Genomic DNA, 27,438 nt, shown 5'->3' on the forward strand with positions numbered 1-27,438 from the left:
GATAGTTTTTTAAATGTTTTATTATATGTGGACACGGTAAAAAAAAAATGCAATACTTATATAGTAGGATGGAATAAAAACGCAATGTATAAAAACTCCAAATTTTACATTAGTACTAAAAACGTTAAAATGCGACGTGCTCTTTTATATTTATGTATAAAATATTTAGCCAATAGCTAAATCAGATTAGTCACAAAAATCTTTATTTATTTTTATTTTTTACAACCTACAAAGCAGAATTTCAAAAATATCACGAATTAAACGCTGATTGAGAATTGTATTTAATTTAATAATTTGACAAGTCTTTATTACATCATATTAAACCCAATGATTGCTTTCTCACATTTCAAATATATATCAGGAATAATAAATTAGAAATTATGCAGAATCTTTTTTTTTTTTTTTTTCTACAGGACACGACAGCTGCACGCTGATTGGATTTGAGTAAAGCGTCACAGTAAGGGCGCGTCTAGGGCTCTGACAGTAAATAGTCCACACTGTCTGCAGCAAAGCTGAGGAATGAATGAGCGCACCTATAACTGTCAGCGATGGTGATGATGATGATTTTGTGCCTAGTTAATCAACCACCACAGTCAACTGCATGGCAAACCTCTACAAAGAAAATGAGAGGGCCAAATCTATTTTCCGACAGCTGGAGGTTCGGTTTATTGCATTCTTGGTGGCGTAGAAATGTGACTTTTAGAATAGCCAGTAGTCATGCGTGATATTTCCTAACAACCATAGTATGAGTATTGTAGTACATTTTAATGGAAATATTGGCAGTCGATGAATGATTATTTTATTATTAGTTTTTATTGTTATTTTGATAGCTGTAAATGAGTCTATTCTACGAACTAACCTAGCCTACTTAAAATTGGTGACTTTAAATGTTTTTTTAATACCACATACCACCAACAAGATATCACTTAATCAATTCACAAAACATATCAAACATATCACAGCTGTTTCAGCAAGCTCTGTAAAAACAAAACAAACGAGAAAAAAGTCAAAGAGTAGAGAGTAGTTTGTAGTCATTCAGAAACGCTCTTAGTCTGTCAATCATTTTGCACGCTCGAGTGTGCTGACGTCGGTCATTTCTGATATGTTTTCCCCGAAGAGAAATACTTTAAACTAAAAGTTGTAGATATATCTGCTAAAGGTGAATTTTGTCGACGTTCAGGAGTACACCAGCATATATGACCTCCAATCTAGCAGATTGTGGATGTACATGTATCGATCAATCAAAGCTGTCAAGCAGTTTAAGTCGCCCGCTAGATGGCGCCACCATGTCTCGTAGGGGTCAGGAGGACAGGTGTCTCATTTTATTGGCATTTGCATTCTGTGGCAGGTGCTTTGCATCAAATTAGTGAGTATTTTCATCTAAACAGACGCATGACTTGGGCTGCATCCGAAATCGCATACTTTCCTACTAGGCTATATAGTGGACGAAAAACAGTATGTGGCAAAAGAAGTAGGCTATGTCCGAATTCACTGTATAAAAGAGCAGGCAAAAAGTACCCGGATGACCTACTACTTCCGGAGAGATTCTGAAGTGTGTATACAATGGACACTTTACTATCCCATGAGGACATGGGAGAGGATTTGTTAATGGCGGTGAAATGACGCAACTGACATTGGGAGGTCACGTGATAATGACAGCATGGCAAATGTAGATAGTACGTCCGGATTACAGTCATACTACACACGCTCATACTATATAGAACATACTTGTTTAGTGTTCATGAAGTAATTACTTATTTGAAATAAGTGCCTACTAGAGCGTATATGTGTTTTCGTAAGCAGCCGTTGATTCATTCCAGACTATATGATGGAAGCAGCTTCCTCTCTTGATCTGATAGGCCTAATTCAATTACAACAAGCCCTGCAAATAGTTAACAAGATTTAATCGGTTAAATAGATTTAGTCATGTAGCAGTGAAGGGATTTCAGGGAAATAGGACATAGTTGTCAAGGACAAGGCTTTGCTTCAGAAGGAGGACCAGTTAAACTACATTTATGGTCTTAACAGAGTCTTAACAGAGTCAATTCCCATTGGCCCACATGATGTTTCGGCCCAGTAAATGGTGCTTGCTGTCTTTATATGCACAAAGGCTATTATTACACTGTCAGAAAATGTTACTTTAATGTGTCTTCTTTCTTTTTAAGTCTGTATGACATTTTATCATCATAATTGTGATTTAGAATATTGTGGTACAAGATGGTTCTTATCATTTAATCAGCTGCCAGTTGGTCATACCAACTTAAAGGGTTAGTTTACCCCAAAATAAAAAAAATTCTTTCATCATTCTTTCATCATCTCACCCTTATTTTGTTCCAACTGTTGTGACAGTAAGATATTTTAAGAATGTCTCTGTTATTTTTATTATTATTTTTTTTTTGGTTCATACAGTGGACCAACAGTGATAACACATTTCCATGCAACATTGCATGCAAATCTAGTAAAGTTTTTCATATTTTCATTTAAAAAAAATATAATGGCCTATATACGTATAATGCTATATTTTGTGTTATATTACCTTGACATTTATTCCAGAAAAAAACTAGTTAACGCTGCTGCTTGAGTGTAGGAGTGACGGCAAATTTCAAATCTGCTTTAATCAATCTCTTGATATTTTTGCCCTAGACTAGCCTAAACCAGCTAAGACCAGTAAACAAGCTTAGGCTGGTTTAAGATGTTTTTAAAGGCATTGTATTTTCTTTGTAAGAGCTATGAGCTATCCATTGGCTAGCGGTCACCATCCACATTTTGAGTCAGCAAATCAGTTTGGGTGAATACAGACAATGATTAAAGGGATACTCCACCCAAAAAGTCTCTTATCATTTACTCCCTCATGACATCCCAAATGTAGGTCTATAGGCATATAATGCAAGTGTATCAAAATTGGTTTATAGTTTTAAAAACTTTAAAACATTAGTATCTCTCACACACACACACACACACACCTATCATTTCACTTTAGAAAACATTGATTCATCAACTGGGGTTGTGGATTAGGCCTACTGTTGTGTTTGCTTTGTGTGGTTTTTGAAATGTCAACATTGGATGTCCCGCACACTTGTCCAGTGGTTCTCAACTGGTTTAATCATGGGACCCACATTTTTCCATGGTCATTACATTTTTAGGAACTGAAACCAAGCTAATTTATTTCTCAAAAATGGTTGACACACAAGTACCATTCTACTTTAATTGTAAGAATATCAATAACGAACCAGTTACATAATTTATTGGTACTTTTTGGTAATTTCATGACTTTCTAATTGACAACGTAACTATGACATGAAGAGCACTACGTTCACGGTATAAGGGGCCTTTCATACACAAGGCGTTTTCCCATTCCACTACGCTAATTTTCCATTATTTTTCCATGTAAACACGTGCTAGACGGCCGTGTTTGACCGCTGCGCTCACATTTTTTGTGTCCTTTGCAGCATCTTGCGCACGACATGTCGTTCTAAATGTCTGCGTCTCGCATTTTTCAAACAAAAACGCATCCTGTGTGAACCACTCGTAACGTCTGACAGGACAGGAGAGTTGTTTTTCTGAGGTGAGGGAGACTTTTAATTTCATAACAAGTTACGAAAATAACGTTAGAATAGCTTGCCAACATCTTATGGCCTGACAGCAGATACTGAATCAGGACAACTTGTTTTTCTCAGGCACTTTTTACTTAAACTGCTTCAGCGTTCACACGTCTTTCAAAATAAAAGTCTCGCATCAGAAAAACATTTAGAATTAGTTTTTGTTGTTGTTGTTTCTTTGGCTACACACTCCACAAACTACTCAAAACAGTCTTACTACACACTTTTGCATCGCGATCCACCAGGTGAGAAACACTGCATTAGCCTCTATGGACTCACAGAGAAGGGTTATTTTTCTTAAAATCTCTGTATGCGTTCATCTAAAGAAAAAAAAAGTAATACATCTGGAATGGCATGAGAGCGCATAAATGATGAATGGATTTTCATTTTTGTGAGGAGTGTGCATTAAACATTGACTTATTCACGCAAATTCCATTGCGACGCTTCAGTTAAGTAGCTAAACTAAACATTTAGTATTTGACAGGTGTTTTACGATTAGTTGTTAAAGAAATAGTCAGGGATGCAAACTAATAAACTTATGCCTAATTTCGCCATTTATATAATTTACATCCAAGTAATTCGTAATTGTCAGTGTGACGAGACAAGAAACAGAAGCCGTTTTCATCATATTGGCATAAGATTAATTAAAAGGGTTAGTTTACCCAAAAACCCTTCATTCATCTTCAGAACACAAATTAAGATCATTTCCTTTTTCAATGGCCAGAAAGCTACTAAAGACATATTTAAAACAGTTCGACCTTAATATTATGAAGCAGCAAGAATACTTTTTTGTGCACCAAAAAAATAGCAAAATAAATAGCGACTTTATTCAACAGTATCTAGTGATGGGCGATTTCAAAATACTGCTTCATGAAGCTTCGAAGCTTTACAAATCTTTTGTTTCGAATAAGTGGTTCGGAGCGCGTACCAAACTGCCAAAGTCACGTGAACTATTGAAATTTCAAAACACTTATGTAACGAAGCCTCGTTTACTGAAATTACGTGATTTTGGCACTTCGAACCACTGATTTGAAACAAAAGATTTGTAAAGCTTCGAAGCTTCATGAAGCAGTGTTTTGAAATCGCCCATCACTAGGTTTTTTTTTTTTTTTTTTTTTTTTTTTTGGCGCACAAAAAGTATTCTCGTCGCTTTATGATATTAAGGTTGAACCACTGTACTTACATGAACTGTTTTAAATATGTCTTTAGTAGCTTTCTGGGCATTGAAAAAGGAAATGATCTTGCTGGCAATGCAGGCCTCACTGAGCCATTGCATTTTATCAAAAATATCTTAATTTGTGTTCTGAAGATGAACGAAGGTCTTACGGGTGTGAAACGACATGAGGGTGAGTAATTAATGAATGAATTTTCATTTTTGGGTGAACTAAGCCTTTAAGAATGTACACATGCGGTGAATTAATTGAATAAACTTAGTTACCTATAGCTTTTTCAGTAACCTTCATTAAATTCACTTGATTCATTAAATGATTAAATGATTCATAAAACATAAATAGGATATCACCTGTCTGACATTTCTGACCGACCCCATGTTTACTGTTTTTTCACTGACAGACGAAAATGAAAAGACTATCAATCAAAGCTAGTATTTGGGAAGCAAGAGATACAGGGCAAGATAAGCTGAGAGAAAGAGAGAAGGTGATGGAGATGAGAGAGGAAGAGCAGGTATTGCCCACTCTGGTCTGGGGTTAGCATCATTACAATGTGTTCTAAATTACCACAGATCTTTGCTAATTACAGTGGAAATTTACCAATGACACAAACATCTAGCATATCACCATAGTGTTATTGTAAATATATTTGTACATATAGCCTACAACAGTTAGTTCTGGTCCTCGAATCTGTTTGATCGAGAGGCGTTCTACTGATATTTCACCAGTATCAATAACAATAAACATAAAGCTTCCTCTTCTCTGTAGGCTATCCAGTTTGCACTGTGGATCATGCAACATTTAACCTGATGATCAGGTTTAAGAATATTATCTGTTTGACAAACAATGTATGTTACTGCCCACTGACATGGTTTGAAAGCTATTATTATCCAATTTTTTTATCCAATTAAAATGCACATATGTAGATCAAGGAAATCAAAATTTTCAAAATGTTCCATGCATTTTAGCACTGTCCTTATAATTCTATCATAAAATGCTTGAATGATACCTGAATGATGTAAAGAGAGGCTGAGATTTAAAGTGTAGCCTAAAATAAAATTCATTGGTCAAAATGTGTGGAAACGCGAAGTGAAATTTAATGTGTTTTACAACATTCGGTGCAAGTGCAACTTGGCAGGAAAACTCGAATACATGCAACAATAAAGAGGAATAATAATGTTTTAACTTTTATTGAATTATTAACGGGAATGATCAATATTCTTCAGTCACTGAAATGGGCAAAGCCTTCTAATGTTTGTTTGCACATGCTCAGTGAGTTTCTCGTTGACAGTCGGCAGTCACTCCTCTGGTGTCGGTGGAGCGCGGTCACAGAGACGCAGGCGGGATGTCATCGCGGCTCTCCTTCTCTCAGTACCGCTTAGAGGCGGAGGTCGAGCGCTGCCGTGCGGAGTGTCAGTGGGATAAAATACCGTCTTTAGTGGAGCAGCTCACTGCTGCGCGCCTGCATGACGATGGTAAGTGCGCGTGCCACAATAGAATAGAAGAGAGCCAGCAGTGATGAGTGTGAGAGTGTGTCTTGTTCCGCATGAACTTTGCACCTTTCTGTTAAACTCTGCCCGTGTTTACCAGTGTGCTCTGATATCAGTCACAGAAACTCACATGCACTTTTTGAGACGTCTGTTTTAGGTTTAAATTTAATTTTTTTCAGTGCACTTTTTAATTTCAGAGAGAGAGAGAGAGAGAGAGAGAGAGAGAGAGAGAGAGAGAGAGAGAGAGAGTGTGTGTGTGTGTATAACGCCAGTTACTCATGTGAATCAGAGATGTAAATGCATGCATTGCACACACCCTTTAGTTAATACAGGTAGACGCTGCTTGACTTAAAGTGATAGTGTCATAAATTACTCACCATCACTCATCCAAACCTGTATTATTATTACTATATTATACTTTTTATTATTATATTTTTATATTATTGTACATTTATTTGCAGTGATTGTTGGTAATTTCTGGTGACATATATGACATAGGCTGTCAATGAAAGTTCAAATGGTGAAACTCACTTGATACAGTTACTTTAGGGTATATACTGAATTTGATGTATTTCTCCACTGTTATGTTGATGTAGCTACTGTAGATGTATAGCAGCAGGCTATAAATACTTTCCCACTACTGTTGGCATTATCCTTTGACCCAGATGTTCTTTGACCTAAGATGTACTAACAACAACAACAACAACAAAAAATACTATGGAAGTCAGTGGGGTCCAATAACTGTTTGGTTACCCATATTCTACAAAATGAACTTGAGGATGAGTAAATGATGACAGAATTTTCATTTTTAGGTGAAATATCCCTTTAAACAACAATTTAATTATAAGAAACAAAAAAAATTCTTGGTATCTGTACCACGTGCACTTGAAAATAACATGCCTGACTCACACTTCCTTGCTATTTATTGAATCAAGCAGTTTCATCAGATCCTGTGGCATTATGGGATAGCAGAGTGTCCACCAGTTGCATGCTTCAAAAGCCCATTTGATGCAGTTCATCATCAGGGTATTGTTCACCTGCTGTGTCATGATAAACTAATTTGACACGTGTCTTTTTTCATACTGTCAATATAAGATTTTTGTTTTTGAAATGAATTAATACATTTATTCATCAAGGGCACATCAAACTGATCAAAAGTGACAGACCTTTAAGATATTAATATGTTACAAAAGATTTCTGTTTAAAAAAATACTGTTCTTTTGAACTTTCTGTTCATCAAAGATTCCTGAAAAATGCATCCCAGTTTCCACAAAAACTGTTTTCAACATTGATAATGATATGAAATGTTTCTTTTAACAACCAAATCAGCATATTAGAATGACTTCTGAAGGATCACATGACACTGAAGACTGGAGATTAAGCCATCACATTAATTAATTACATTTTGAAACATATTTTAAAATAGAAACAGTTATTTTAACTTCTAATAATATTTCAGAACATTACTATTACTAAATTTGTTTTGCAGAAGATACATTTTAAATGCAAAGAAATTTTCTCTTTATGAAACACTCAGTCTCAGTCTCAATTTCACAAAGGTTAGCATGGTAAAAGGTAAACATGCTGCTTAAACTGCCATGTTCATTGTTAAATCAACAGCAGTAATCTAGAAGTTAACACATGGCACTCCCAGGAGGTGTGTCCACTACTGTCCAAATCTGATCTCTGACCCAGCAAGTCTTGTTTCGCCACTGCAACACTCAGACACTAATTTCCCTGTGGGGAAACAAACTCAGTCAGTAAAAGGTGCCCACAGAACATAGTATTCTGTTCACTTTACAAAGTAATATACTGTAGTTACTTTATATCTTGCTGAGGAAAATGTCATACATAAACTTGACATATAACACAAGTCTGGATTCAGTGGGGAGTGAGAGATTGAACCAAACAGGAAACACCTCATCCACAGTGTTTATACAAAATATGCATGAAGGAAAAGAGAATATTTTGGAAGCACCTTCTTGAAGGACTGTATATTTCAGCTAAAACAAACACGCGTAACTCTCTAAACCTGATCAGAATGCGACTGTAGATTAGCAGCATGAAATCTAGACATGTTTATCAGTGAATGCCATTCTTTTGCGATAAAGTTCAATGTTGAATGATAAATGACATGAAGTCATTTTTCAACAAAACGCTGTTCTAGACGTGATGCTGGTGAGGATTTTGCCCTTAAAAGAACTCAAAGAAGATACATTACCATAATCAGCCAACATCAAGCATGTTCTAGTAGGGGTGTGATGATACACTTTGCTCCCGGGATGAGATGATAAAAGATATTGGGTTCACGAGAATGAGACGAGACAATATTTTTAAGAAACACTATGTTTAAAGGGGACATAACACACACAGTTTCTGCCAATCCTCATATTAATCTTGAGTACCTATAGAGTAGTATTGCATACTTCATATCTCCAAAGAGACTTTAGTTTTATCAGATTTATAAAAGACATACAGCTGTACCGATTCGTTCTGAAAACAGTCGAGCTCCTGGAGGCATGCCGTAGGTGGAGCTAAAGAGTCACGACACACACAATACATCATCGCATTATCCCTGAATAACTTTTGATTCACTATACATTGTGTTGTTTACATTATATGCACTTGCGCGCCGATTGCCAAAAAAACACAGACATTTGATGCAGTTTTACCTACCGCATGTGGTTCCAACTCATGACCGGGATCTTTTATCGCTGAGACCGCTCCATTTTTAAGTTTCAAACGATCTGCAAATCCAGCGTCAAACTGGGCCTTGTTTATAAAACATTCTTCACCAAAATGCCAGAAACAAACAAAAACACTTGCACAACTCCGTTGCTGCCCTGGAAAAACAAACCGCATCCACTATTCCCTTAAAGGTGCAGTGTGTAAATTTTAGCGGCATCTATCCGTGAGGTTGCAAACTGCAACCAATGGCAGCTCACCCCTCCCTTTCGAAGCAAAATAGAGAAGCTATGGTGGCCGTTTGGCTGACACAAGTCAAAGATGTCGTCGTCTGAGACAGCATAGAGTACGTTAGTCAGTCAAACAATGAGGTTTCTTCTTAAATTTAACAAAGACGGTCTCTGTTTCTAATAAACCAGATGACTACTACTACTGCTTCTTATTCGTGCTTATTCAACATAGTGACGATGCAAGCTGCCTCTAAAAACATGAACGATTTTGAAGAAGAACAATGTAGTGATGAAACGCGCTTTGTAGAGTGTTTGTCCATTTAGGGCTGCTGTAGAAACATGCCGGCGCATAATGACAACTTGACATGGAGGGGGGACCCACGGTGTATGTAGATATAAATGGCTCATTCTAAGGTAATAAAAACCTGTCAAAACGGTTCATTATCCAAGGTCTTTATACACCACTGAAAACATAGTTATGTATATTATATTGCATTTCTGTCAATAGATCCTCCCAAATTTTACACATTACACCTTTAACACTGGGTTCTTTGGGAAGCTTATCTTTCCTTCACAACCAAAAACACACTTCTTTAGTGACATTGTTGATGTCATGGTGTAAAAACAAAATGACAAATCTTTATCGAGCAAGTCCTCTACAGCACTGCTGACGACTTCTGTGACCCGAAAAAAGCACGTTTATGGCCATGCTCTCTTGCTTTCGCTTTGGTTGATGCGTGTGCGCTCTTCCGAGAGAAGTGCCCATATAAGGAATTCCGCCCTTTATGATGTCATACAGGGCCATACTCAAAAAAAAAACTTTCCGAAAGTTGAAAAAACTTTCCGAACCCTGAAGGAGTGTATTTGGCACAGAAATACTCTGTCATACGTCCAACTCATCATACGTCCAACTAATAAACTAATAATTGTTTTACATAAAGTATCAAAAGCAAGTAATTTTATAGTTTTATTGAACAACACTGTTAAAAACATTATGTAATATACATAATATTATAAACAATCAACTTATGTACATTATGTATTATAACAAATGCCTGAGGATGCCAATGGCCTGGTGATTGTTGTTGTTACACTTTACAGCAGATCGAATCCTTGTTTAATATTCGCCAAACAACACTTAATTCAAGTGTCCACTTAATCTTTAATATTTGGCCATGATAGAAATGCTACAGCCTATGTAATTTCTTGAACAAGAACATGTGGACATCAGAACATACAAACTCAGAGTGAGGGTTTAAACTTTTATTTTGAAATCTGAACAACAGTTTGCATATTTAGAAACATAACTGATGTATTCTCATGTGTTAGTGTAGGTTTATAAATGATAACACTATGCTATGCTATATTATGTTTTTAAATGGTTTTAATATATCGTGCAGCCTTAGAAAACGATCTAATAATGCAGTTCATGGATTCTCGTACATGGAGTGCACCACTTCCGGTATTTAATTGAATCTGAATTTAATCTAGGAATCATGTAAGCCCTTCACTTGTAATAAATGTCATTTCAGTTCTACTTTCTAAATATGAATTATCATATGCAATGAAAGACAGAACAATATGATGCAAGCACTGTAAAAGTTTTTACACAAACTCAACTCCGTCATGCTGATATCGCAAGCTTTTCACCTCGACGAGAAATATCGTAAATATATTTTAATATCGCGAGATCTCGTGGCACAAGATCTCGTCACACCCCTATTGTTCTAGTCTTTCTTCTTCAACCTTTGCCCAGATTTTCTCTCTGTCTGTAGATGATTACAGGACACTGTTGCTGGCTGAAGCTCTGCTGGAAGAATGTCTGCTGGAGAACATGACCCTGCTGAAGATTTCTACGCCTCTGACTGAACATTCACTGCCAAAACTAGCCCGAGCCAAAGCTCACCTTGACGGCATCCTTTGCAGAGGACTCCTGGAGGTCTGGCACAGTCTCTCTGTTTCTCAAGTCTATCATCAGTTAAGCATCTCTGTGCTTTGTGAACCACTAAAAGTACATCAGTTTTTTAATTGAGTTCCATTTGATAACAAAATATCAAACCAATCTGCAAACAAGGCTGCTACAGTTTTTTGTTAAAACTTAATTTTTCCTTTTTTGCAGTTATTATTATAAGCCGGTGTCAGCAGATTTTGAGTAGATGTCAAGTCAAGTCTAGTCACCTTTATTTATATACTGCTTTATACAGTACTGATTGTTTCGAAGCAGCTTCACGGTGATAAACAGGGAAATAACGATTAGTGATCCAAAATTCATCAAATATGAGACAAATTCAAATTCTGCTGCAAAGCAGCTCTACAGAAGACAATGGTGGCATTATTTAGTTCAAGTCAGTTCAGTTCAATAACTGTAAAGTTCATCAATTATACAGTGAGTTCAGTTCAGCTATAAGCAGCTCCACAGAAGACAATAGTGTCATTATTCATCTCAATTCAGCTGATATTGATTAAGTTCAGTGCAATGTTGCAAAATTTGTCAATTATGAAACAAAGTTCAGTAAGCTATATAGCAGCTCTGCTCCGGTGTCATCATCGTTCATCAGTGTTGCCAAGTCCATGGTTTCCCCGCTTAATTGGGCTACTTTAACACTGTTGCTGTGGGTTGTTTTTCATGTCCACAGGGTGAAGCAACCCCAAACAACATGATATTTAGCACCTGAAATGCGAATTTGACTAGGAGAACCCCGCAAAAAGGTGGATTTTACCCCCTGGAATACGATTTTTACCAGTGGAATCACCAGCCAAAAACCTTTAGTGCTTGCATGACTGCTATACATTTATTCTCTGTTTAGATTGTCAGTAGGACCTAAATTGTGATATGGTTAAGTGCGATTATCAAATCAAAAAAGCTGCGCTTTAATTAAACATATGTGCTGCGTGTTTCAGAGTGAAATGCGGCCCTCTGTTCACTTACACATGAGTAGCTCATGATGGAGTTTTCACCATCACAGAACGGTTTGGTTCACAGGAAATGCTGCTCCACATGAGCACATCTCTATATCTGCTCTGAATTTGGGTTGCTTCAACATGCATTTGGGAGTGTGCCAACTATCTTCGCATGCTTCTAATGATGCACTTGTCAACAAAAAAAAAAAAGCTTTAAGGGCTTCTTGTGGTTTTCCATTGAAATAAAAGTTTGGTGGTTTAATGTTTGAAAATTAAGTAATTAAGACAGCCTTAAGTATTAGTATTGTAATTTTACAGTTATTTACAATTATTATTATTTGATTTTTTTTTAAAAATATTTTACAATGAAATATTAAAGTAATATTTGTTATTTTGTTTTTATTTAGTTGTAGTAATACAATAATAATAATTATTATTATTATTTTGTAGCCATATTGATATATAATCACAATATTTTGGACAAATTGTGCAGCCATACAAACAAGGACAGCAAGCTTGGATATTTTTTTTAAAAAATCGAATTTTAAATTGCAGTTATTGTTTTCCCCAAATCGTGCAGCCCTAATCGTGATTAATCGTGTGATTTTTGGACTCTTCCCCTGTAGCCGCACTACCTGAATGAAGCTCTGCTACTGCTGGCTAAAGTGCACTACGTTCAGGGACGCTACAGGGACGCCCAGGGCATGTGTGCCAGAGCAGGTGTCGATGATTTCACCCGCCAAGAGCATCCTGTCTACCAACTTCGCATGCTGGCAGAGGCCTTTGTCATTAAAGGTATGAGTAGTTGAGAAATCACTAATAGCTCATTAAACCTTCCTCATTGTATAATTAAGTTTTGACAAGGCAATTAACATAGTCTAAATGTTCAACTAATTATATGTGTTGTATGTAGCTTCCTGTAACACTGACACAACCTCTTTAAAAAAATTTGCAATACCAATCTTGTGAAAAATGTGCAAGCTCTCTGATGAGATTTCATGAGGTGTAGTGGAACTTAATTGGGAGAAATAAATTACACTAAATTCATGAGTGACTTTCTGTCCAATATACACTAAATTTAAAAGCAGATGTTCCTTTTATGGTCTTTTAACTGCTAGAGCAATTTAAATGCAAGATTTGTGTATTTATAGAGTTATTAAGTAATTTCCATTGCTCCATTCCATTTATTATTTGCCTCAGGCATGCTTTTATTGGATTCATACCCAAGCTAAAGTGTACAGTGAAAGAAAGGTCTGCATTGCATTCACAGAGTGTTCAGTTTGTGTGTGGGCAGGCGTGTGTCTTTTCTTACATATATCCTTAGACAGAATGTAACCAAGGAGGGGGAAAAAAAACATAAGCAGTTTTCCATCATTGTCTACAGGGAAGCTTACATATTTATATTTAGTTATCATTTAAATAAGGGGTTTTCCAACATGTCACTCACCCTGTGTTTGTGAAATGTCCATTATTTTTTCATTTTCCATGATTTTCTTATACAGTACATTCTCTCACACTACTTACAAATACCAAAAAGTGTATATATATATATTAACACCTGACAACATCAGTATCATGGTACTCTCACAGTAAGGAACGCATATCAAGTTTTTTAGAATGTTTTAGAACATATTAAGTATATTTGTTCAATGTCCATATATGTCATAAATGTGACATGATACAATATTATTTAGTTTTAAAAAATCATCAAACAAACAGGTTTTTGCTTAACCTTGTTCAATTACGTAATAATTATGTATGTTGGTATTAAAGTTTACTAAATATTTGTTTAGGAACAAAAGTTTTAAGTACAACAACCACTTATTTCCACAGTCTTTCTGGCTGCTTTTTATATGGATCCCGCCATCTGTACCCCCACATGTTCACTCACAGACACATATTTTAAGACAGTAGGCTGGGAAAGTGTAATATTAGCTTCTCTAGCATAGGAAGCAGAACCCTCCCAGAATCGGTCCCTTGAGAGACTCACCAGGCAGAGCTTGTGACAGCCGTTCCGCTCTGACAGACCAGTAGTAAATATTGAGCCCAGATTACATGGATTTACTGCTGTCTGTTTACTAATAGATTAACTACTGAAGGACATTCACCACCATCTCCATAGACATTTAACACTATCTATCTATCTATCTATCTATCTATCTATCATTATGTTGCAGTTTGTTATCCAGTTTTGTTTTATCTACTTAGCCAGTTTCACTTGTATTAGGCTTTTGATGAGTCATAATTTTAGTCCCTGTACAGTCCTTCTCTTCTGATTTGTACAGATGGGGAACTGTTCTTAAGAGTAGTGGTGTGGTAAAGTTGTCCTAATTGCGTAGTTCCTTATTTTCAGTTCTCCTCTGTGTACTTCCTTATATATGGATGGAACTAGTGACTTCTGGGAAAAATTTAATGTAGGCAGAAGTCTCTGTAAGTCTGAGATGGCAAAGCATCTCAGCCATAGTCATTGGTTGTTTGCTATACTCAGAAAATGGTCTGTTTAATAGGACATCCTCCATGTTGTCAAGGAGATTCATAGATTTGTTTGTTTATGACTATTTTCTGCATCTCGCCCTGCCGAAGCACTGGATGAGACCAAGACTCCATGTTCTAGACTGACTGAATAAATGATAAAGTCTTACTAATGTTATTTAAAAAGACCCATTTGTTTGAAAAACAGTTTTTGCTCTTGTGGTTTTTCTCAATTATAAGGATTAACTGGCACTTATTGATTAAGAATTGACACTGTACCATACAGAGTTTCTTTCTTGTTCCACATGTCTAATTAAGTCTAATTATCTGTATTGTAATTGGAGATGTAGTGCATTGCTAAATTTATTTTGCATGTCTTGGCTCCTTGGTAAAACTATATTTCATTCTCTCTTGTACAGTTATTGTCCATAATTACTATAAAGTGAATCTTAACCTAATTGTTCTCCATAAATGTCCAGGTTTGTCTTTGGACCATCAGTCTATGTCAGGTGCTTCCCGTGTTAGACTGTCTGAGAGAGAGGAAGAATGCCTGACCTGTTACCTCATGGCCTGTGATGCTGGCCTTTTATATCTGCAAGAGCTTGACAAGGTTTGTGTGTGTGTAGTCTTTCGATTCTCACAGAATGCGTTTTTCTATATATACATGCTTCTAACTGTTGCGGCGTCTTACTGCATTTCAAGCATCTCAAATGTGAGTGAATAAAATTAAAAAAGACATTCAACTTTTACAAGTGCTGACTTTTTTATTTACCTTGGTTTCTCGCGTTTCTAAATACAAGAACATGTTCTGTGTGTACGCCACCTTAGAATATAAGACCTTTAATATATAGAATATAATTTTTTTGCATTTTGTGGTAATTTGTAAGCTCTTTCCGGCCAACATTACATCTCCCAATATATGTGTCCTCTTCACTAGACTGTTTGCACGCCAAGTTCCAAAACAGCTAAAAGCGGTTCATCAGTCCCTCAATTTGATTTGGACCCAGGCTTCTTCCTGCAGGCAGCTCTTCAGAGCGCATACCTATCGCTGCTGAGGAAAGGGTGAGCTCGCTGATCTTACTGACTCTTTACCCACAATTCTCTGCACTTTATATCAAGCACTTATGTTGCCATGTACACACAGTATTCACAGCACAGCTTTACTTAGCATTTATGGACTCCACATGAATATATGACCGGGGCTGTGTAAACACACCGCTGGTATTCTTGTGTCAGCATGACCAGTGTGTGGTGTGGATGTGCCGGTAATGTCCAGCAGGTGTCAGTGTTTTAACACAGGTGATTTTACATGAGGTCTTTTTGTCAGTCACTCTGATATTGGTTTTGTTTGAAATGGCATACTAGATACTACAACTTAAAAATATTAGGGCTGTTGAATTAAATTAATAGATCATAAAATTAACGTAAAACATATGAAATGTCATTATTTTTTTCAGTTCAGGAAATAAAAAAAAATAAAAAAAGTTGTGTCTGTTTGTGTGTACGATAAGGAACATATGCACATATAGCCTATAATAAATCATATATGTGCAGTATAACCTATAAAAACAGTGGACAGAGGTCGATTTCTACATAGTGCTCTTTTCTCATCTCACTTCTTTCTTCTTCACAACAGTTCTAACACAGAAATCAATGATTGTAAATGCAGTTATAAATACAGTATATATTTCTCAAACTGCATCAGAACACATGGGAAATACAAATAGTAAAATCAATACAAATCCACACTAATGAAATATAAAAACATTACCCACATTTTTAGACTTTAGTCTTTTATATAACAAATTGTTTTTGCAGTGAATCATTGAAATAATGGCAATTTTAATAATATGAATGATGATGCTAAATAATATATATTATATTATAAATCTAAAGGAACACATTTCAATTTTGGTGCTGTTGCTTAAGTGCTTGAGCCTGTGGGGGTTGAGAAACACAGCTGTTTTCTTATAATGCAATGTGAATGGCTTGATCATCTATTTAATAATTGACAAATGGACCTGTTGTAAAATCACCTGTAAGTTATAAAATCTCCTTCTCCTTTTTTCCTGTGATGGAAAAGGTGAATTTTCAGCATCATTATGCCAGTCTTCAGTGTCACTTGATCCTTCAGAAATCATTCTAATATGCTGATTTGGTGGAATTTGGATTCTTTGATGAATAGAAAATTTAAAAGAACAGCATTTATTTAAAATAGAAAACTTTTGTAACAATGTAAAAGTCTTTACTGTGACTTTTGATCAATTGAATACATCCTTCTTGAAGAAAAGTCTAATTAAAAAAAAAAAAAAAAAGACTCCAAACTTTTGAATGTGTGTGTGTGTGTACACATATATATACACATATATTTTTAATGTTTTTAAAAGAAGTTTCATCTGCTCACCAAGGCTGCATTTATTTAATTAAAAATACAGTAAAAACAGTAATTGTTACGTGTAAGGTTGTGGAAGAGACGAGGCGTTCACGGACTTCAACTAAACTGGGTATTTAATCAAACAAAGGACCAGACATACAACCAACACACTTCAAACAACAATAAGAACAGACAAGGAGTGAAGGGAGTGAGTCCATTATAAAGTGAGTGCAGATGATCAAGTCCAGGTGCAGGTGATGAGTGATGATGGGGAGATGACGAGGAAGTAAGTGCAGGTGATGACACAAGGAGGATGATGGGAAATGGAATGGTAATATTGTGAAATATTATTACAATTTAAAATAACTGTTTTCTGTTTGAATATATTTTATAAAGTAATTTATTCCTGTGATCAAAGCTGAATTTTCAGCATCATTATTCCAGTCTTCAGTGTCACATGATCCTTCAGAAATCATTCTAATATGTTTATCTGCTGCTCAAGAAACATTTATTGTGTACAATTGTACAAAATATTTGTGTAAAATTTTTTTTTTTTCAGGATTCTTTGATGAAAAGAAAGTTCAAAAGAACAGCATTTATTTGAAATATAATCTTTTGTAACATTATAAATGTCTTTACTGTCACTTTTGATCAATTTACTGCATCCGTGCTGAATAAAAGTATTAATTTCTTTCATTTTTTTTTTCAAAAAAATAAAAATAAAAATTCTTACTGACCCCAAAATTTTGAACGGTAGTGTATAATGTTACAAAAGATATTTCAGATAAATGCTGTTCTTTTGAACTTTCTATTCATCAAGGAATCCTGAAAAAAAAGTACACAACTGTTTTCAACATTGATAATAATCATAAATGTTTCTTGAGCAGCAAATCAGCATATTAGAATGATTTCTGAAGGATCATGTGACACTGAAGACTGGAGTAATGATGCTGAAAATTCAGCTTTGCCATCACAGGAATACGTTACTTTATAAAATATATTCAAACAGAAAACAGTTATTTTAAATTGTAATAATACTACACAATATTAATGTTTTTACTGTATTTTAATTAAATAAATGCAGCCTTGTTGAGCAGATGGAACTTCTTTTAAAAACATTAAAAATATTACCGATATATATATATATGTCTCTCTAATGTGTAATTGACACACAGTAACATGTAGTTGAGACATAATATCCATCAGTTTTATCTACTCCTTCTGTTAAACCTTTCATCATCTTATTTTTCAATCTTTTTCTCCTCCCACAATCACTTCTGCCCATGTGTGTTAGTCACTTGGCTCAGGGTACGCACCAGCTGCGGCGGGTCATGAGGGCTGTGGAGAGTCGGGGGTCTCAGAGTTTTCGTAAGGTGAGATCTGGGTAAATGAGATTTTTGATGCTCACATACTCACAGCAGGTGTCAGTGGTTGTTTTCTTTTTTTGTGTTGTGTTGTTTAGACAGTAGCATGCAGGCTTGCAGAAGTGTTGCTGGGTTCAGTGTGTGAGGACGCGTACTGGGATCCACTGTCTCCTCCACCACCCGGCTGGCTGAAGAAAGAAGGTGTCACACACCCCAAAGATGCCATCTACCCCTCGTCCAAACCACCACAACGCTACAACACTGAGGGGTCAGACTCTCTTTCCTTTTTACATTTTATATATCTTTCTCTCTCTGATATTCTACTTTTTCATGTAGGAAACAATATTTAAAGCATAATCAGAAAATAAAAGCAGAACAAAATAATACTAGATGAGTAAAGTTTGATGACAAACTTTGATGTTGGCTTGACAAAGCCCTGTCTGAAATTTTAAAATACATTTTAAAAGCTTGACGTGTGAAGGTTTTATTTAGAGAAGTTGTAAACAGTCAGACCAACAAAAACTAATTTAGACCATATTAGAATACTTCAAACCCCATTAGATTGCTAAGAAACCACATGAAAACCATTCAAAAAATCACATACACACTGTAAAGTTTCAGGAGTGACAGCCGCATTTAAATATTGAAGTGAATCCCCTAAATTTTCATTCCGTGAATGTACGGAACACGACTCACTCACAAAATTGCAATGATTGACACCGTGGTAGCCATAGCAACATTCTGGTGTCTTACACGTTTGGTATCTGCTATTTTTGACCAAAATAATATTACAGCAACCAAATCATTATGTTTAGCAATTTTAACTAAACCACAGTCAACGGAGGCATTGTGTTTGGAAGGCTGCTTTGCAGAGAGCGCTCTTGAAGCGTTGCCATATCCATTTATTATAAGCATTTTTGGGCTTGCTATTTGGGCTTGGCTCATAAAGCGATCATGTTTATGGCGTTATTAAATTGGGCAGGTGCGGGTCGTGATATTTATTTCAGTACAAAGCATTTGGATTTAACAGAACAGAAGAAATTTGTACTGAACAGAAGAAATTAACAGGAGAAGATTTCTACATCAAAGAAGGTGGAGCCACAGAGCACACCTAACTATTATGTAACTGGCATGGACCAATGGTAGTTTGAAGGTTTTAACCAGCCAGTAGTTACCACTTTTCCAGAAAATTAGTATATTGTGGCCTTAAGTGTTGGGTGTTTTAACATATTGTTAGCATGTTTCTAGAATGTTTAAGCATGTTGCTAGCATGTTTTAGCATGGTTTAGAACATTTGCTAGCATTTAAACATGAATATGTTGCTAAGATGTTTCTAGCATGTTTTAGCACATTACAAACAAGATTTAGGATTTGGTAACATGTTTCTAGCCTGTCTAACATATTGCTAGCATGATTTAGTATGATGCTAACATGTTTCTAGCATGATTTACCATGTTGCTAACATGTTTTAGCACACTGCTAGCATGTTTGTATCACATTGACAAGCTTTACTTGTGATAGATAGATAGATAGATAGATAGATAGATAGGTAGATAGATAAAGGTAGGCCTATGTGATGAACTTGGTGGATGTAGCTTAAAATACTCTAAAAGAGTTTTTGTATGAAATTGTGACCCCCTTAATGAAAGTCTATGGGATTGTTCGGTTTAGGAAAACCATGAGTCAGATCAGTTAGAAAAGATATAACAGACAAAGTCAGAACATCTTGAATGGCTATGCCAAGTTTTTGGGTCATACTGTAGCCTTCACAAACCAGAATAGTGAGCGTTAATTTTTGGCAGTTTTATGTATAGTAAATCTTAATGTCAATGCTATCATTAAATTGTATTGTGTACATCAGCCATTTGACAATATTGATCGATCACTAGAGTCAGAGAGTAATGTACAAGGAGATGAGCTGAGGACAGTGCTGGGGTTTGTTTGCCTGCTTTAATATTCAGGACACGGCGGAATGCTGTGTTGTGAATAAAACATACTGTAACTGTACCTGTGAGTCTGCAGGCACCAAGCAGAGAAAGGAAAAATACAAGAGAGATGAAAAGAGATGGAGAGACTTTTGAGAATATGTCTGAAGAACAGAAATTAGAACAGATAAAAGGGATATTCCAGTTTAGGATTCCTGATACAGCTTAGTAACATGCTATGATGGGATTCCAGATGATATGGAGGGACGTAGGATAAAGGGATGAGATGGGGAAAAAAAGGGATGAGAGAAAACTGACAAAAGAAAGAGGAAATTGTTCAGAATACCAATAAAACATGTTAAAAAAGGGACAGCTTTGAGGATGGCAGTAAGTCCAGAGAGCTCAGTTACAGACTGACCTATGTAACTAGAGACTGACACACACACACGTTTGTGACGGGTTTTTTCCTTTTCCTGTTGCCACCCTGTAGAGCTTTCTGTCCACAGGACGTGGTTGAAGAGGCGGTGCTGGTGCTCCTCATCACAGAATCAATGGTGAGACACTCTTTCTCACATTCATCCTTTCTTCCTTAAAATGCTGTGTTGTGATGTCTCTTCTCTTTAGCTGGATCTTAAGAACTATTGCATGATTACTGTATATTATAAAGGAAACGTTCACTGAAAAATCTTAATATATTAATAATATATTTTTAATGTTCCAAAACCAAATGCTGAGGAATTTTTAAGAATGCTGCACTTTTCCATGCAATGTTTAGAGTGACCCCTAAATTGTCCTCTCAAGGCAAATGAACTTGGATGCCCATGAAAATACTTCATTTGGCATGCAAACAGTTTGATTCAATTCAATTTAAGTTAACTTGTATAGCACTTTTCACAATACTTATTGTTTCAAAACAGATTTATAGAAAGTGCTTGTTTCAGTGTTACAATATAGGAAGTATTCTGTTATCAGCCAGAAATGAGTGTATTAAAGTAATGTCCATGTGGCAGTAATAAACAGCTATAATATAGTACATTATGTGGTTAGTTAACTTCATGTATTCAGTTAAGCTAACACAACAAACGTGTTAGGCAGCAATTACAACTTGTGCTTGTATATAATTATGGTAACACTTTAGTATAGGGAACACATATTAACTACGACTTTTCTCTCAATAAACTCGTAATTAACTGCTTATTAATAGTTAGTAAGGTAGTTGTTAAGTTCAGGTATTGGGTAGGATTAGGAATGTAGAATAAGGTCATGCAGAATAAGGCATTAATATCTGCTTAATAAGTACTAATAAATAGCCAATAATCCAGTAATATGAATGCCAATAAGCAACTAGTTAAAAGACCTTAAAATAAAGTGTTACCATAATTATTTCAATATAAGGATAATATTATAATATTTGGAACAGGATAATATCTGAAAGTTTTGCACGTCGATACAAAGTTTCAGTCATCTAAAATCTTCACAATTGTAGATGTCGCCTACAAACATTGCAATGGCAATGTGGCACAATCTGTAGTTACTCGTAGAAACAGGAATTAGCATAGCTGATGTTCATAGCATTTTAGGCAAAGGTTGATCATGTTTTATTTGGTACTATTTTATCAGATATAGTTCTAGTACAAGTTTATGAAAAGCATTATGTGAATGCTTGGCTAAAGAGATGCGTCTTTAATCTGACTTAAACAGAGAGAGTGTGTCTGAGCCCCAAACATTAACAGAAAAGAAGGCTATTCCAGAGTTTAGGAGCCAAATGCGAAACAGTTACATGCAACACATAATAAAACGATTGCTTGTCTGCTAATATTTAGCATGTTGCTTATGACACACTACTGTTCAAAAGTTTGGGGTCAGTAAGATTTTTTTTTTTTTTTAAAGAAATTATTGCTTTTATTCAGCATGGATGCAATAAAGTGATAGTAAAGACATTTATAATTTTACATAAAATTTTTAATATTTCTAGGAAATTTCTATTATTTTATTATTAAAAAAATAGGAAGCAGCACAACATTGATAATAATAATAAGTATTTATTCAGCATTAAATCAGCACACTAGAATGATTTCTGAAGGATCGTGTGACACTGAAGACTGAGTAATGATTGCTGAAAATGTAGCTTTGCATCACATTAATAAATTACCTTTTTAAATATTAAAATAGAAATTTGTTCACTTAAATTGTAATAATAATTCACAATTTTAGAGTTTTTACTGTATTTTTGATCAAATAAATGCAACCTTGGTAAGTATTAGACCCGCACATAAGTAAAGCGTGCGCACGATTTATAAATCGAGGGAATGACTTAGTAAAGTGTGCGCACGATTTATAAATCGAGGGAACTACTTAGTAAAGCATGCACACGATTTAGTAAATCGAGGGAACGACTTAGTAAGCCGTGCGCACAATTTATAAATCGAGGGAACGACTTAGTAAATTCATATGGTTCAGGTTATTAGGTTAGTTTATGGTTAGGTTTTTCAGGTTAGTAAAATAAGTTGACATGTAGTTCCAAAGATACTTAGAGTCAGTAGAATGTCTGTTGGGGACCATGAAAATAAAGAGATAGCAGATATTAAACAGACAGTCTACTAATACTCTAATGAGAGTTAGTTGACATGTAAGTTACTTAGAGTTAGTAGAATGTCTGAAGTTTTTTATTTGTTTGTCAGATATGTTTATCTAAAGCAGTTAAATGAATGGGACAAAAAAAAGAATCTTCTTTTATATTCCACTGGCAAAATAACACATTTATAACATAGTTAACATAGCTTCCTAACCCTGAAGGCATTTTGTGTTTATCCATATTTGACAATTCAGTTCTTGAACACTTTACCAATGAGGTTCTCCTGGACCAGGATCAAGAGACACAGCTTTAACAAAGCTCCTGACCCTCTCTCTGTTGTCCCCTATAGGCCAGCGGCGAGGCAGTGATCAGCCGCACCCCGGAGCACCGGGAGGCGAGGGTGAGCAGCATGCAGGATGCCTCCTCTGTTTATGACCTGCTGACCATCGGTATGGCCAGGAGGGGGCAGTACTCCATGCTGTCAGAGGTAAGATGTGTCAGCACAGATCAGTGTCGACCCAGCACTTTGCAAACAGGAGCAAGGAAGTGACCTGTATTTTATGTAGTAGCTTCTTTCACCTTCTTTGTCGCAAGTCGCCTCTTTCAATCTTTCAATCTCTCTCTCAATCTCTCCTAGTTGAATGGGTGATTTTTTCCCCTTCTTCCTCCATCCTGTCCTTCAGGTTGTTTCAGTAGTTGAGCCATTGCGTGATGGTGAGAATTTACTCAGAGACTTTCTCAGGTGAATCTAAATCTAAGCTCAGTGTTTTCAGTAGGTTAATTTCAACTGAATCCATGTCATTTCACTGATAACCCACATTACACTGCCATTACTCTGTATTATCAACACATGCCTGCGTATATGTCGAAAGTAAATCCCTTTCTCATCAATTTTATGCCCACTTTCTCATGCATGTGCCATGATGTGATGTGTACAGGATACACACAATCCCCTATCGGTGGTGAAAACAACAAGATCCTTACTAGAAATACTGAGTTATGCTGAGCAATGTCATCCGTATTATCTTTTAGCTCTATTTCTTCTCTAGTGTTTCTTGAAAGGCTGATTCAAAGTTTTTTTCTGACTGTGATGTGGTGTGTGATTCTTTGCCATCAGTGTTTGGAGCGGGCCATGAAGTTCTCCTATAATGAGTTTCATCTTTGGTACCAGCTTGGCTTGTCTTTGATGGCAAGTGGGAAGGTGAGATTCATGTCCTGTTGTCATGATCAATGTTCTATTCAATTATTAGTCATTTGTTACTATAATTGTCCATATTTAAGATTCAACTAAATAAATGAGTTCTAGTAACTGAAAGAAACAAAATACAGAAGGTTTTATCCAAATTAAATATGTTTGAAGTTGAAGTCCTTTAAGAGGTATCTCATTGAGTGGTTGGGATCAGATTACAGCCGATTTTCACACCACGCTTAACCCTTGGTTAATGGGTTAGTTCACCCAAAAATGAAAATAATGTCATTTATTACTCACCCTCATGTCGTTCCACACCCGTAACACCTTCGTTCATCTTCCGAACACAAATTAAGATATTGTTGATGAAATCCGATGGCTTAGTGAGGCCTCCATTGAGAGCAAAGCCATTCAAACTCTCAAGGTCCATAAAGGTACTAAAAACATATTTGAAACAGTTCATGTGAGTTCAGTGGTTCTATCTTAATATTATAAAGTGACAAGAATACTTTTTGTGCGCCAAGCAAACAAAATAACGAATTCACTAATTCAAAACAAAAGATTCATAAAGCTCAGAAGCTTCATGAAGCAGTGTTTTGAAATCGGCTCATATAGATATTGTTGAAAAGTCATTATTTTGTTTTTTTGGCGCACAAAAAGTATTCTTGTCGCTTTATAATATTAAGATAGAACCACTGAACTCACATGAACTGTTTCAAATATGTTTTTAGAAAATTTTCTCATGCCATTTTCTCATCATTTTTTCATACCCTCATGCCTTCCCAGATCTATATGATTTTCTTTCTTATGGTAAATAATCCATCTAATGCGAGTAAATAGATTCCCAAATGCCCCACATACAGCTATTATTATGGCAATCCATCTATACAACCCCAGTGAATGAATAAACGTCTTCTTAAGTAAAACGATAGGTGTGTGTGTAAGAAATAAACTAATATTTTTACTCTTTTAACTATAATCTAGTGATGCACCGAAAATATTGTTTAACTGAAACACATTCAAGTTTTATTTAGCTGAAAAACAAAATCAGAAATAATTGTGATAATTAAATTTGGTTAGCTCTGTCCCTGCCAGCGTTTTTGAAAAAAGTTGACAGGCAGCACTAGGTTTTTTGATAATTTTCATAAAAGTTTCATGGCCCCCCAGAAATTTTGTTCTATGAATATCTGAAAATGCAAAATATCAAAAGAAAGAACAGAACCTCTGCTTAAAAAAAAAAAAAAAAAAAAAGGTTCATGCATTTTTTTTTCAACATTTGAATGTGGGTATGTTTCATAAAAAAAAGTAACATTTTGAGCAAAAAGCTGAGAAAATCGTGTTTTTGTCAAAGACTACATCTGAATTAGATTCACATTGACGATCAAAACATAGATGGAATAGATTGAGTCCATCAACACCCTCAAAGCTTGCACAGTCCTATAGCTCGTCCTGGGTTGACATTTCATTCAGTAACGTTAGGCAGTTTTGATATATTTGCTGTTTAATGTTGATGATCATGTTATTTTACATATGCAAATGATTACATATTCTATTGCTTGTTTCTGCTTCTTCGCATGTGTTTTGATCAAGAGATTCTGTACTCTTTCAGAAGATGTGTAATAGCACCCCCTACTGTATAACAGTGAAAACACGGAAAGCCAGAAAATTCCGTCAATTGTCTCATAAATTACGGAAATTGCCTTTAATGGTGGGGAAAGAGTTAATTGCCTTTTAATTCAGGGTGTTGTGATAAATTACAACAGTCATAATAAAGTTCTTCGACAATGAGCCCGCTTCTTAATATTTCAGCCAAACAAATTTTATATATTGCTACTCTAGCTTCAATGTTGGTCACAGTGAAGTTTACCTGTTGTAGTTTATCCACATTCGCTTATCCACATATCCACATATAATCACTTCTGGCTAACTGTCATATGCACGTTGCGGAGAGGGTCGAGTTTACACTTGACATAAATATAAGCATGTTTTGAAGCATGATGTAAGTGCTCTGTGAATTTTGCTCGAGAAGTGACACACAACCACAGAGGACATCACACTGTTTTCAGATGCACAGTGCAATAAAATAAAATTACCCCGGGTTAACGATTTTTGCCAGTGAAAGCCCTCCTGATGTATCGGAGGTTTCGCACTTCTTCCGTTGTGTGTAGATGAATGCAGAATGCTTATATTACCATATAAGGAAATATCAAAATATTGCCATCACTATCCAGGGTGGGTTTGTGTTACTTTACTTTACATTACTTTACATATATTAATGAAACCTATATTATTAATGATATTGTACAGAATGAGGGTGCAGTGTCAGTCCTCAAAGAGTGTGTGACAATGAGACCACAGGACCCCATCCCACCTCTGCTTGCAGCAAAAGTGTGCATCAACCAGCTGCACTGGGTGAGAAAAACACACCAAGCACATGTGAACATCATTTCTCTTTTATACAAAAATATCACACAGTTTTATAGAGCAATTAAATTCAGTTACATTTCCAAGAGATTCAGTCTCTAAATAAAGTATACACTACCAATATATATATATATATATATATATATTTTAAAATGAATACTTTTATTCAGCAAGGACACATTAAATTGATCAAAAGTGAATTAATAAAGTGATTAAATACGGCACTTTTCTAATGTTACAAATTACTGAAATTAAATAAATGCTGTTCTTTTGAATTTTCTATTCAAAGAATCCTGAAAAAAAATGTATCACGGTTTACAAAAAAATATTAAGCAGCACAACAATGATAGAATGAATGATTTCTGAAGGACCATTTGACACTGAAGACTGGAGTAATGATGCTGAAAATTCAGCTTTGACATCACATGAATAAATTACATTATAAAGCATATACAAATACAAATCAAATCAGAAATTTTAAATTGAAATAATATTTCACAATATTACTGTTTTTTTTTTTTGTAGTTTTGATCAAATAAATGCATCCTGAGTGAGAATAAGAAACGTCTTTCAAGAACATAAAAAGTCTTACTGACCCCAAACTTCCCAGGAAATTGTCTCATGCCATTTTCTCCTCACTTTTCATACCCTCATGCCATCCCAGATCTATATGATTTTCTTTCTTATGGTAAATAATCCATCTAATGCAAGTGAATAGATTCCCAAATGCCCCACATACAGCCATTATTATGGCAATCCATCTATACGACCCCAGTGAATGAATAAACATCTTCTTAAGTAAAACGATAGGTGTGTATGTAAGAAATAAACTAATATTTTAACTCTTTTAACTATAATCTAGTGATGCACCGAAAATATTTATTTACCGAAACACATTCAAGTTTTATTTAGCTGAAAAACAAAATCAGAAATAATTGTGATAATTAAATTTGGTTTCTGTATACGACATACAAAATTTCTGATTCCCATATCCGAAATTTTAAATTGAAATAATATTTCACAATATTACTGTTTTTTTTG

The 27,438-nt window shown here is 35.4% G+C and overlaps 1 protein-coding gene across 4 annotated transcripts in view; it reads left to right on the top strand.

Moving 5' to 3' along the window:
- Positions 1 to 5,970: 5,970 nt before the first annotated feature.
- ttc7a (tetratricopeptide repeat domain 7A) overlaps positions 5,971 to 27,438 on the top strand; it is a 54,409-nt gene continuing 32,941 nt past the window's right edge. The window contains exons 1-11 of one of the 4 annotated variants that reach the window (XM_051916626.1): positions 5,971 to 6,243; positions 10,949 to 11,112; positions 12,701 to 12,869; positions 15,026 to 15,156; positions 15,484 to 15,608; positions 18,215 to 18,293; positions 18,383 to 18,552; positions 20,700 to 20,763; positions 23,134 to 23,271; positions 23,902 to 23,985; positions 26,281 to 26,385. In XM_051916626.1, the coding sequence (XP_051772586.1) occupies positions 6,114 to 6,243; positions 10,949 to 11,112; positions 12,701 to 12,869; positions 15,026 to 15,156; positions 15,484 to 15,608; positions 18,215 to 18,293; positions 18,383 to 18,552; positions 20,700 to 20,763; positions 23,134 to 23,271; positions 23,902 to 23,985; positions 26,281 to 26,385 (1,359 nt within the window). In that variant the 5' untranslated portion in view covers positions 5,971 to 6,113. The remainder of the gene's footprint in view (positions 6,244 to 10,948; positions 11,113 to 12,700; positions 12,870 to 15,025; positions 15,157 to 15,483; positions 15,609 to 18,214; positions 18,294 to 18,382; positions 18,553 to 20,699; positions 20,764 to 23,133; positions 23,272 to 23,901; positions 23,986 to 26,280; positions 26,386 to 27,438) is intronic. The other 3 variants (XM_051916624.1, XM_051916625.1, XM_051916623.1) reach the window with 3 other exon arrangements.

The sequence above is a fragment of the Ctenopharyngodon idella genome, chromosome 13, assembly GCF_019924925.1.
Source record: "Ctenopharyngodon idella isolate HZGC_01 chromosome 13, HZGC01, whole genome shotgun sequence".
In the NCBI taxonomy this organism is placed as follows: Eukaryota; Metazoa; Chordata; class Actinopteri; order Cypriniformes; family Xenocyprididae; genus Ctenopharyngodon; species Ctenopharyngodon idella.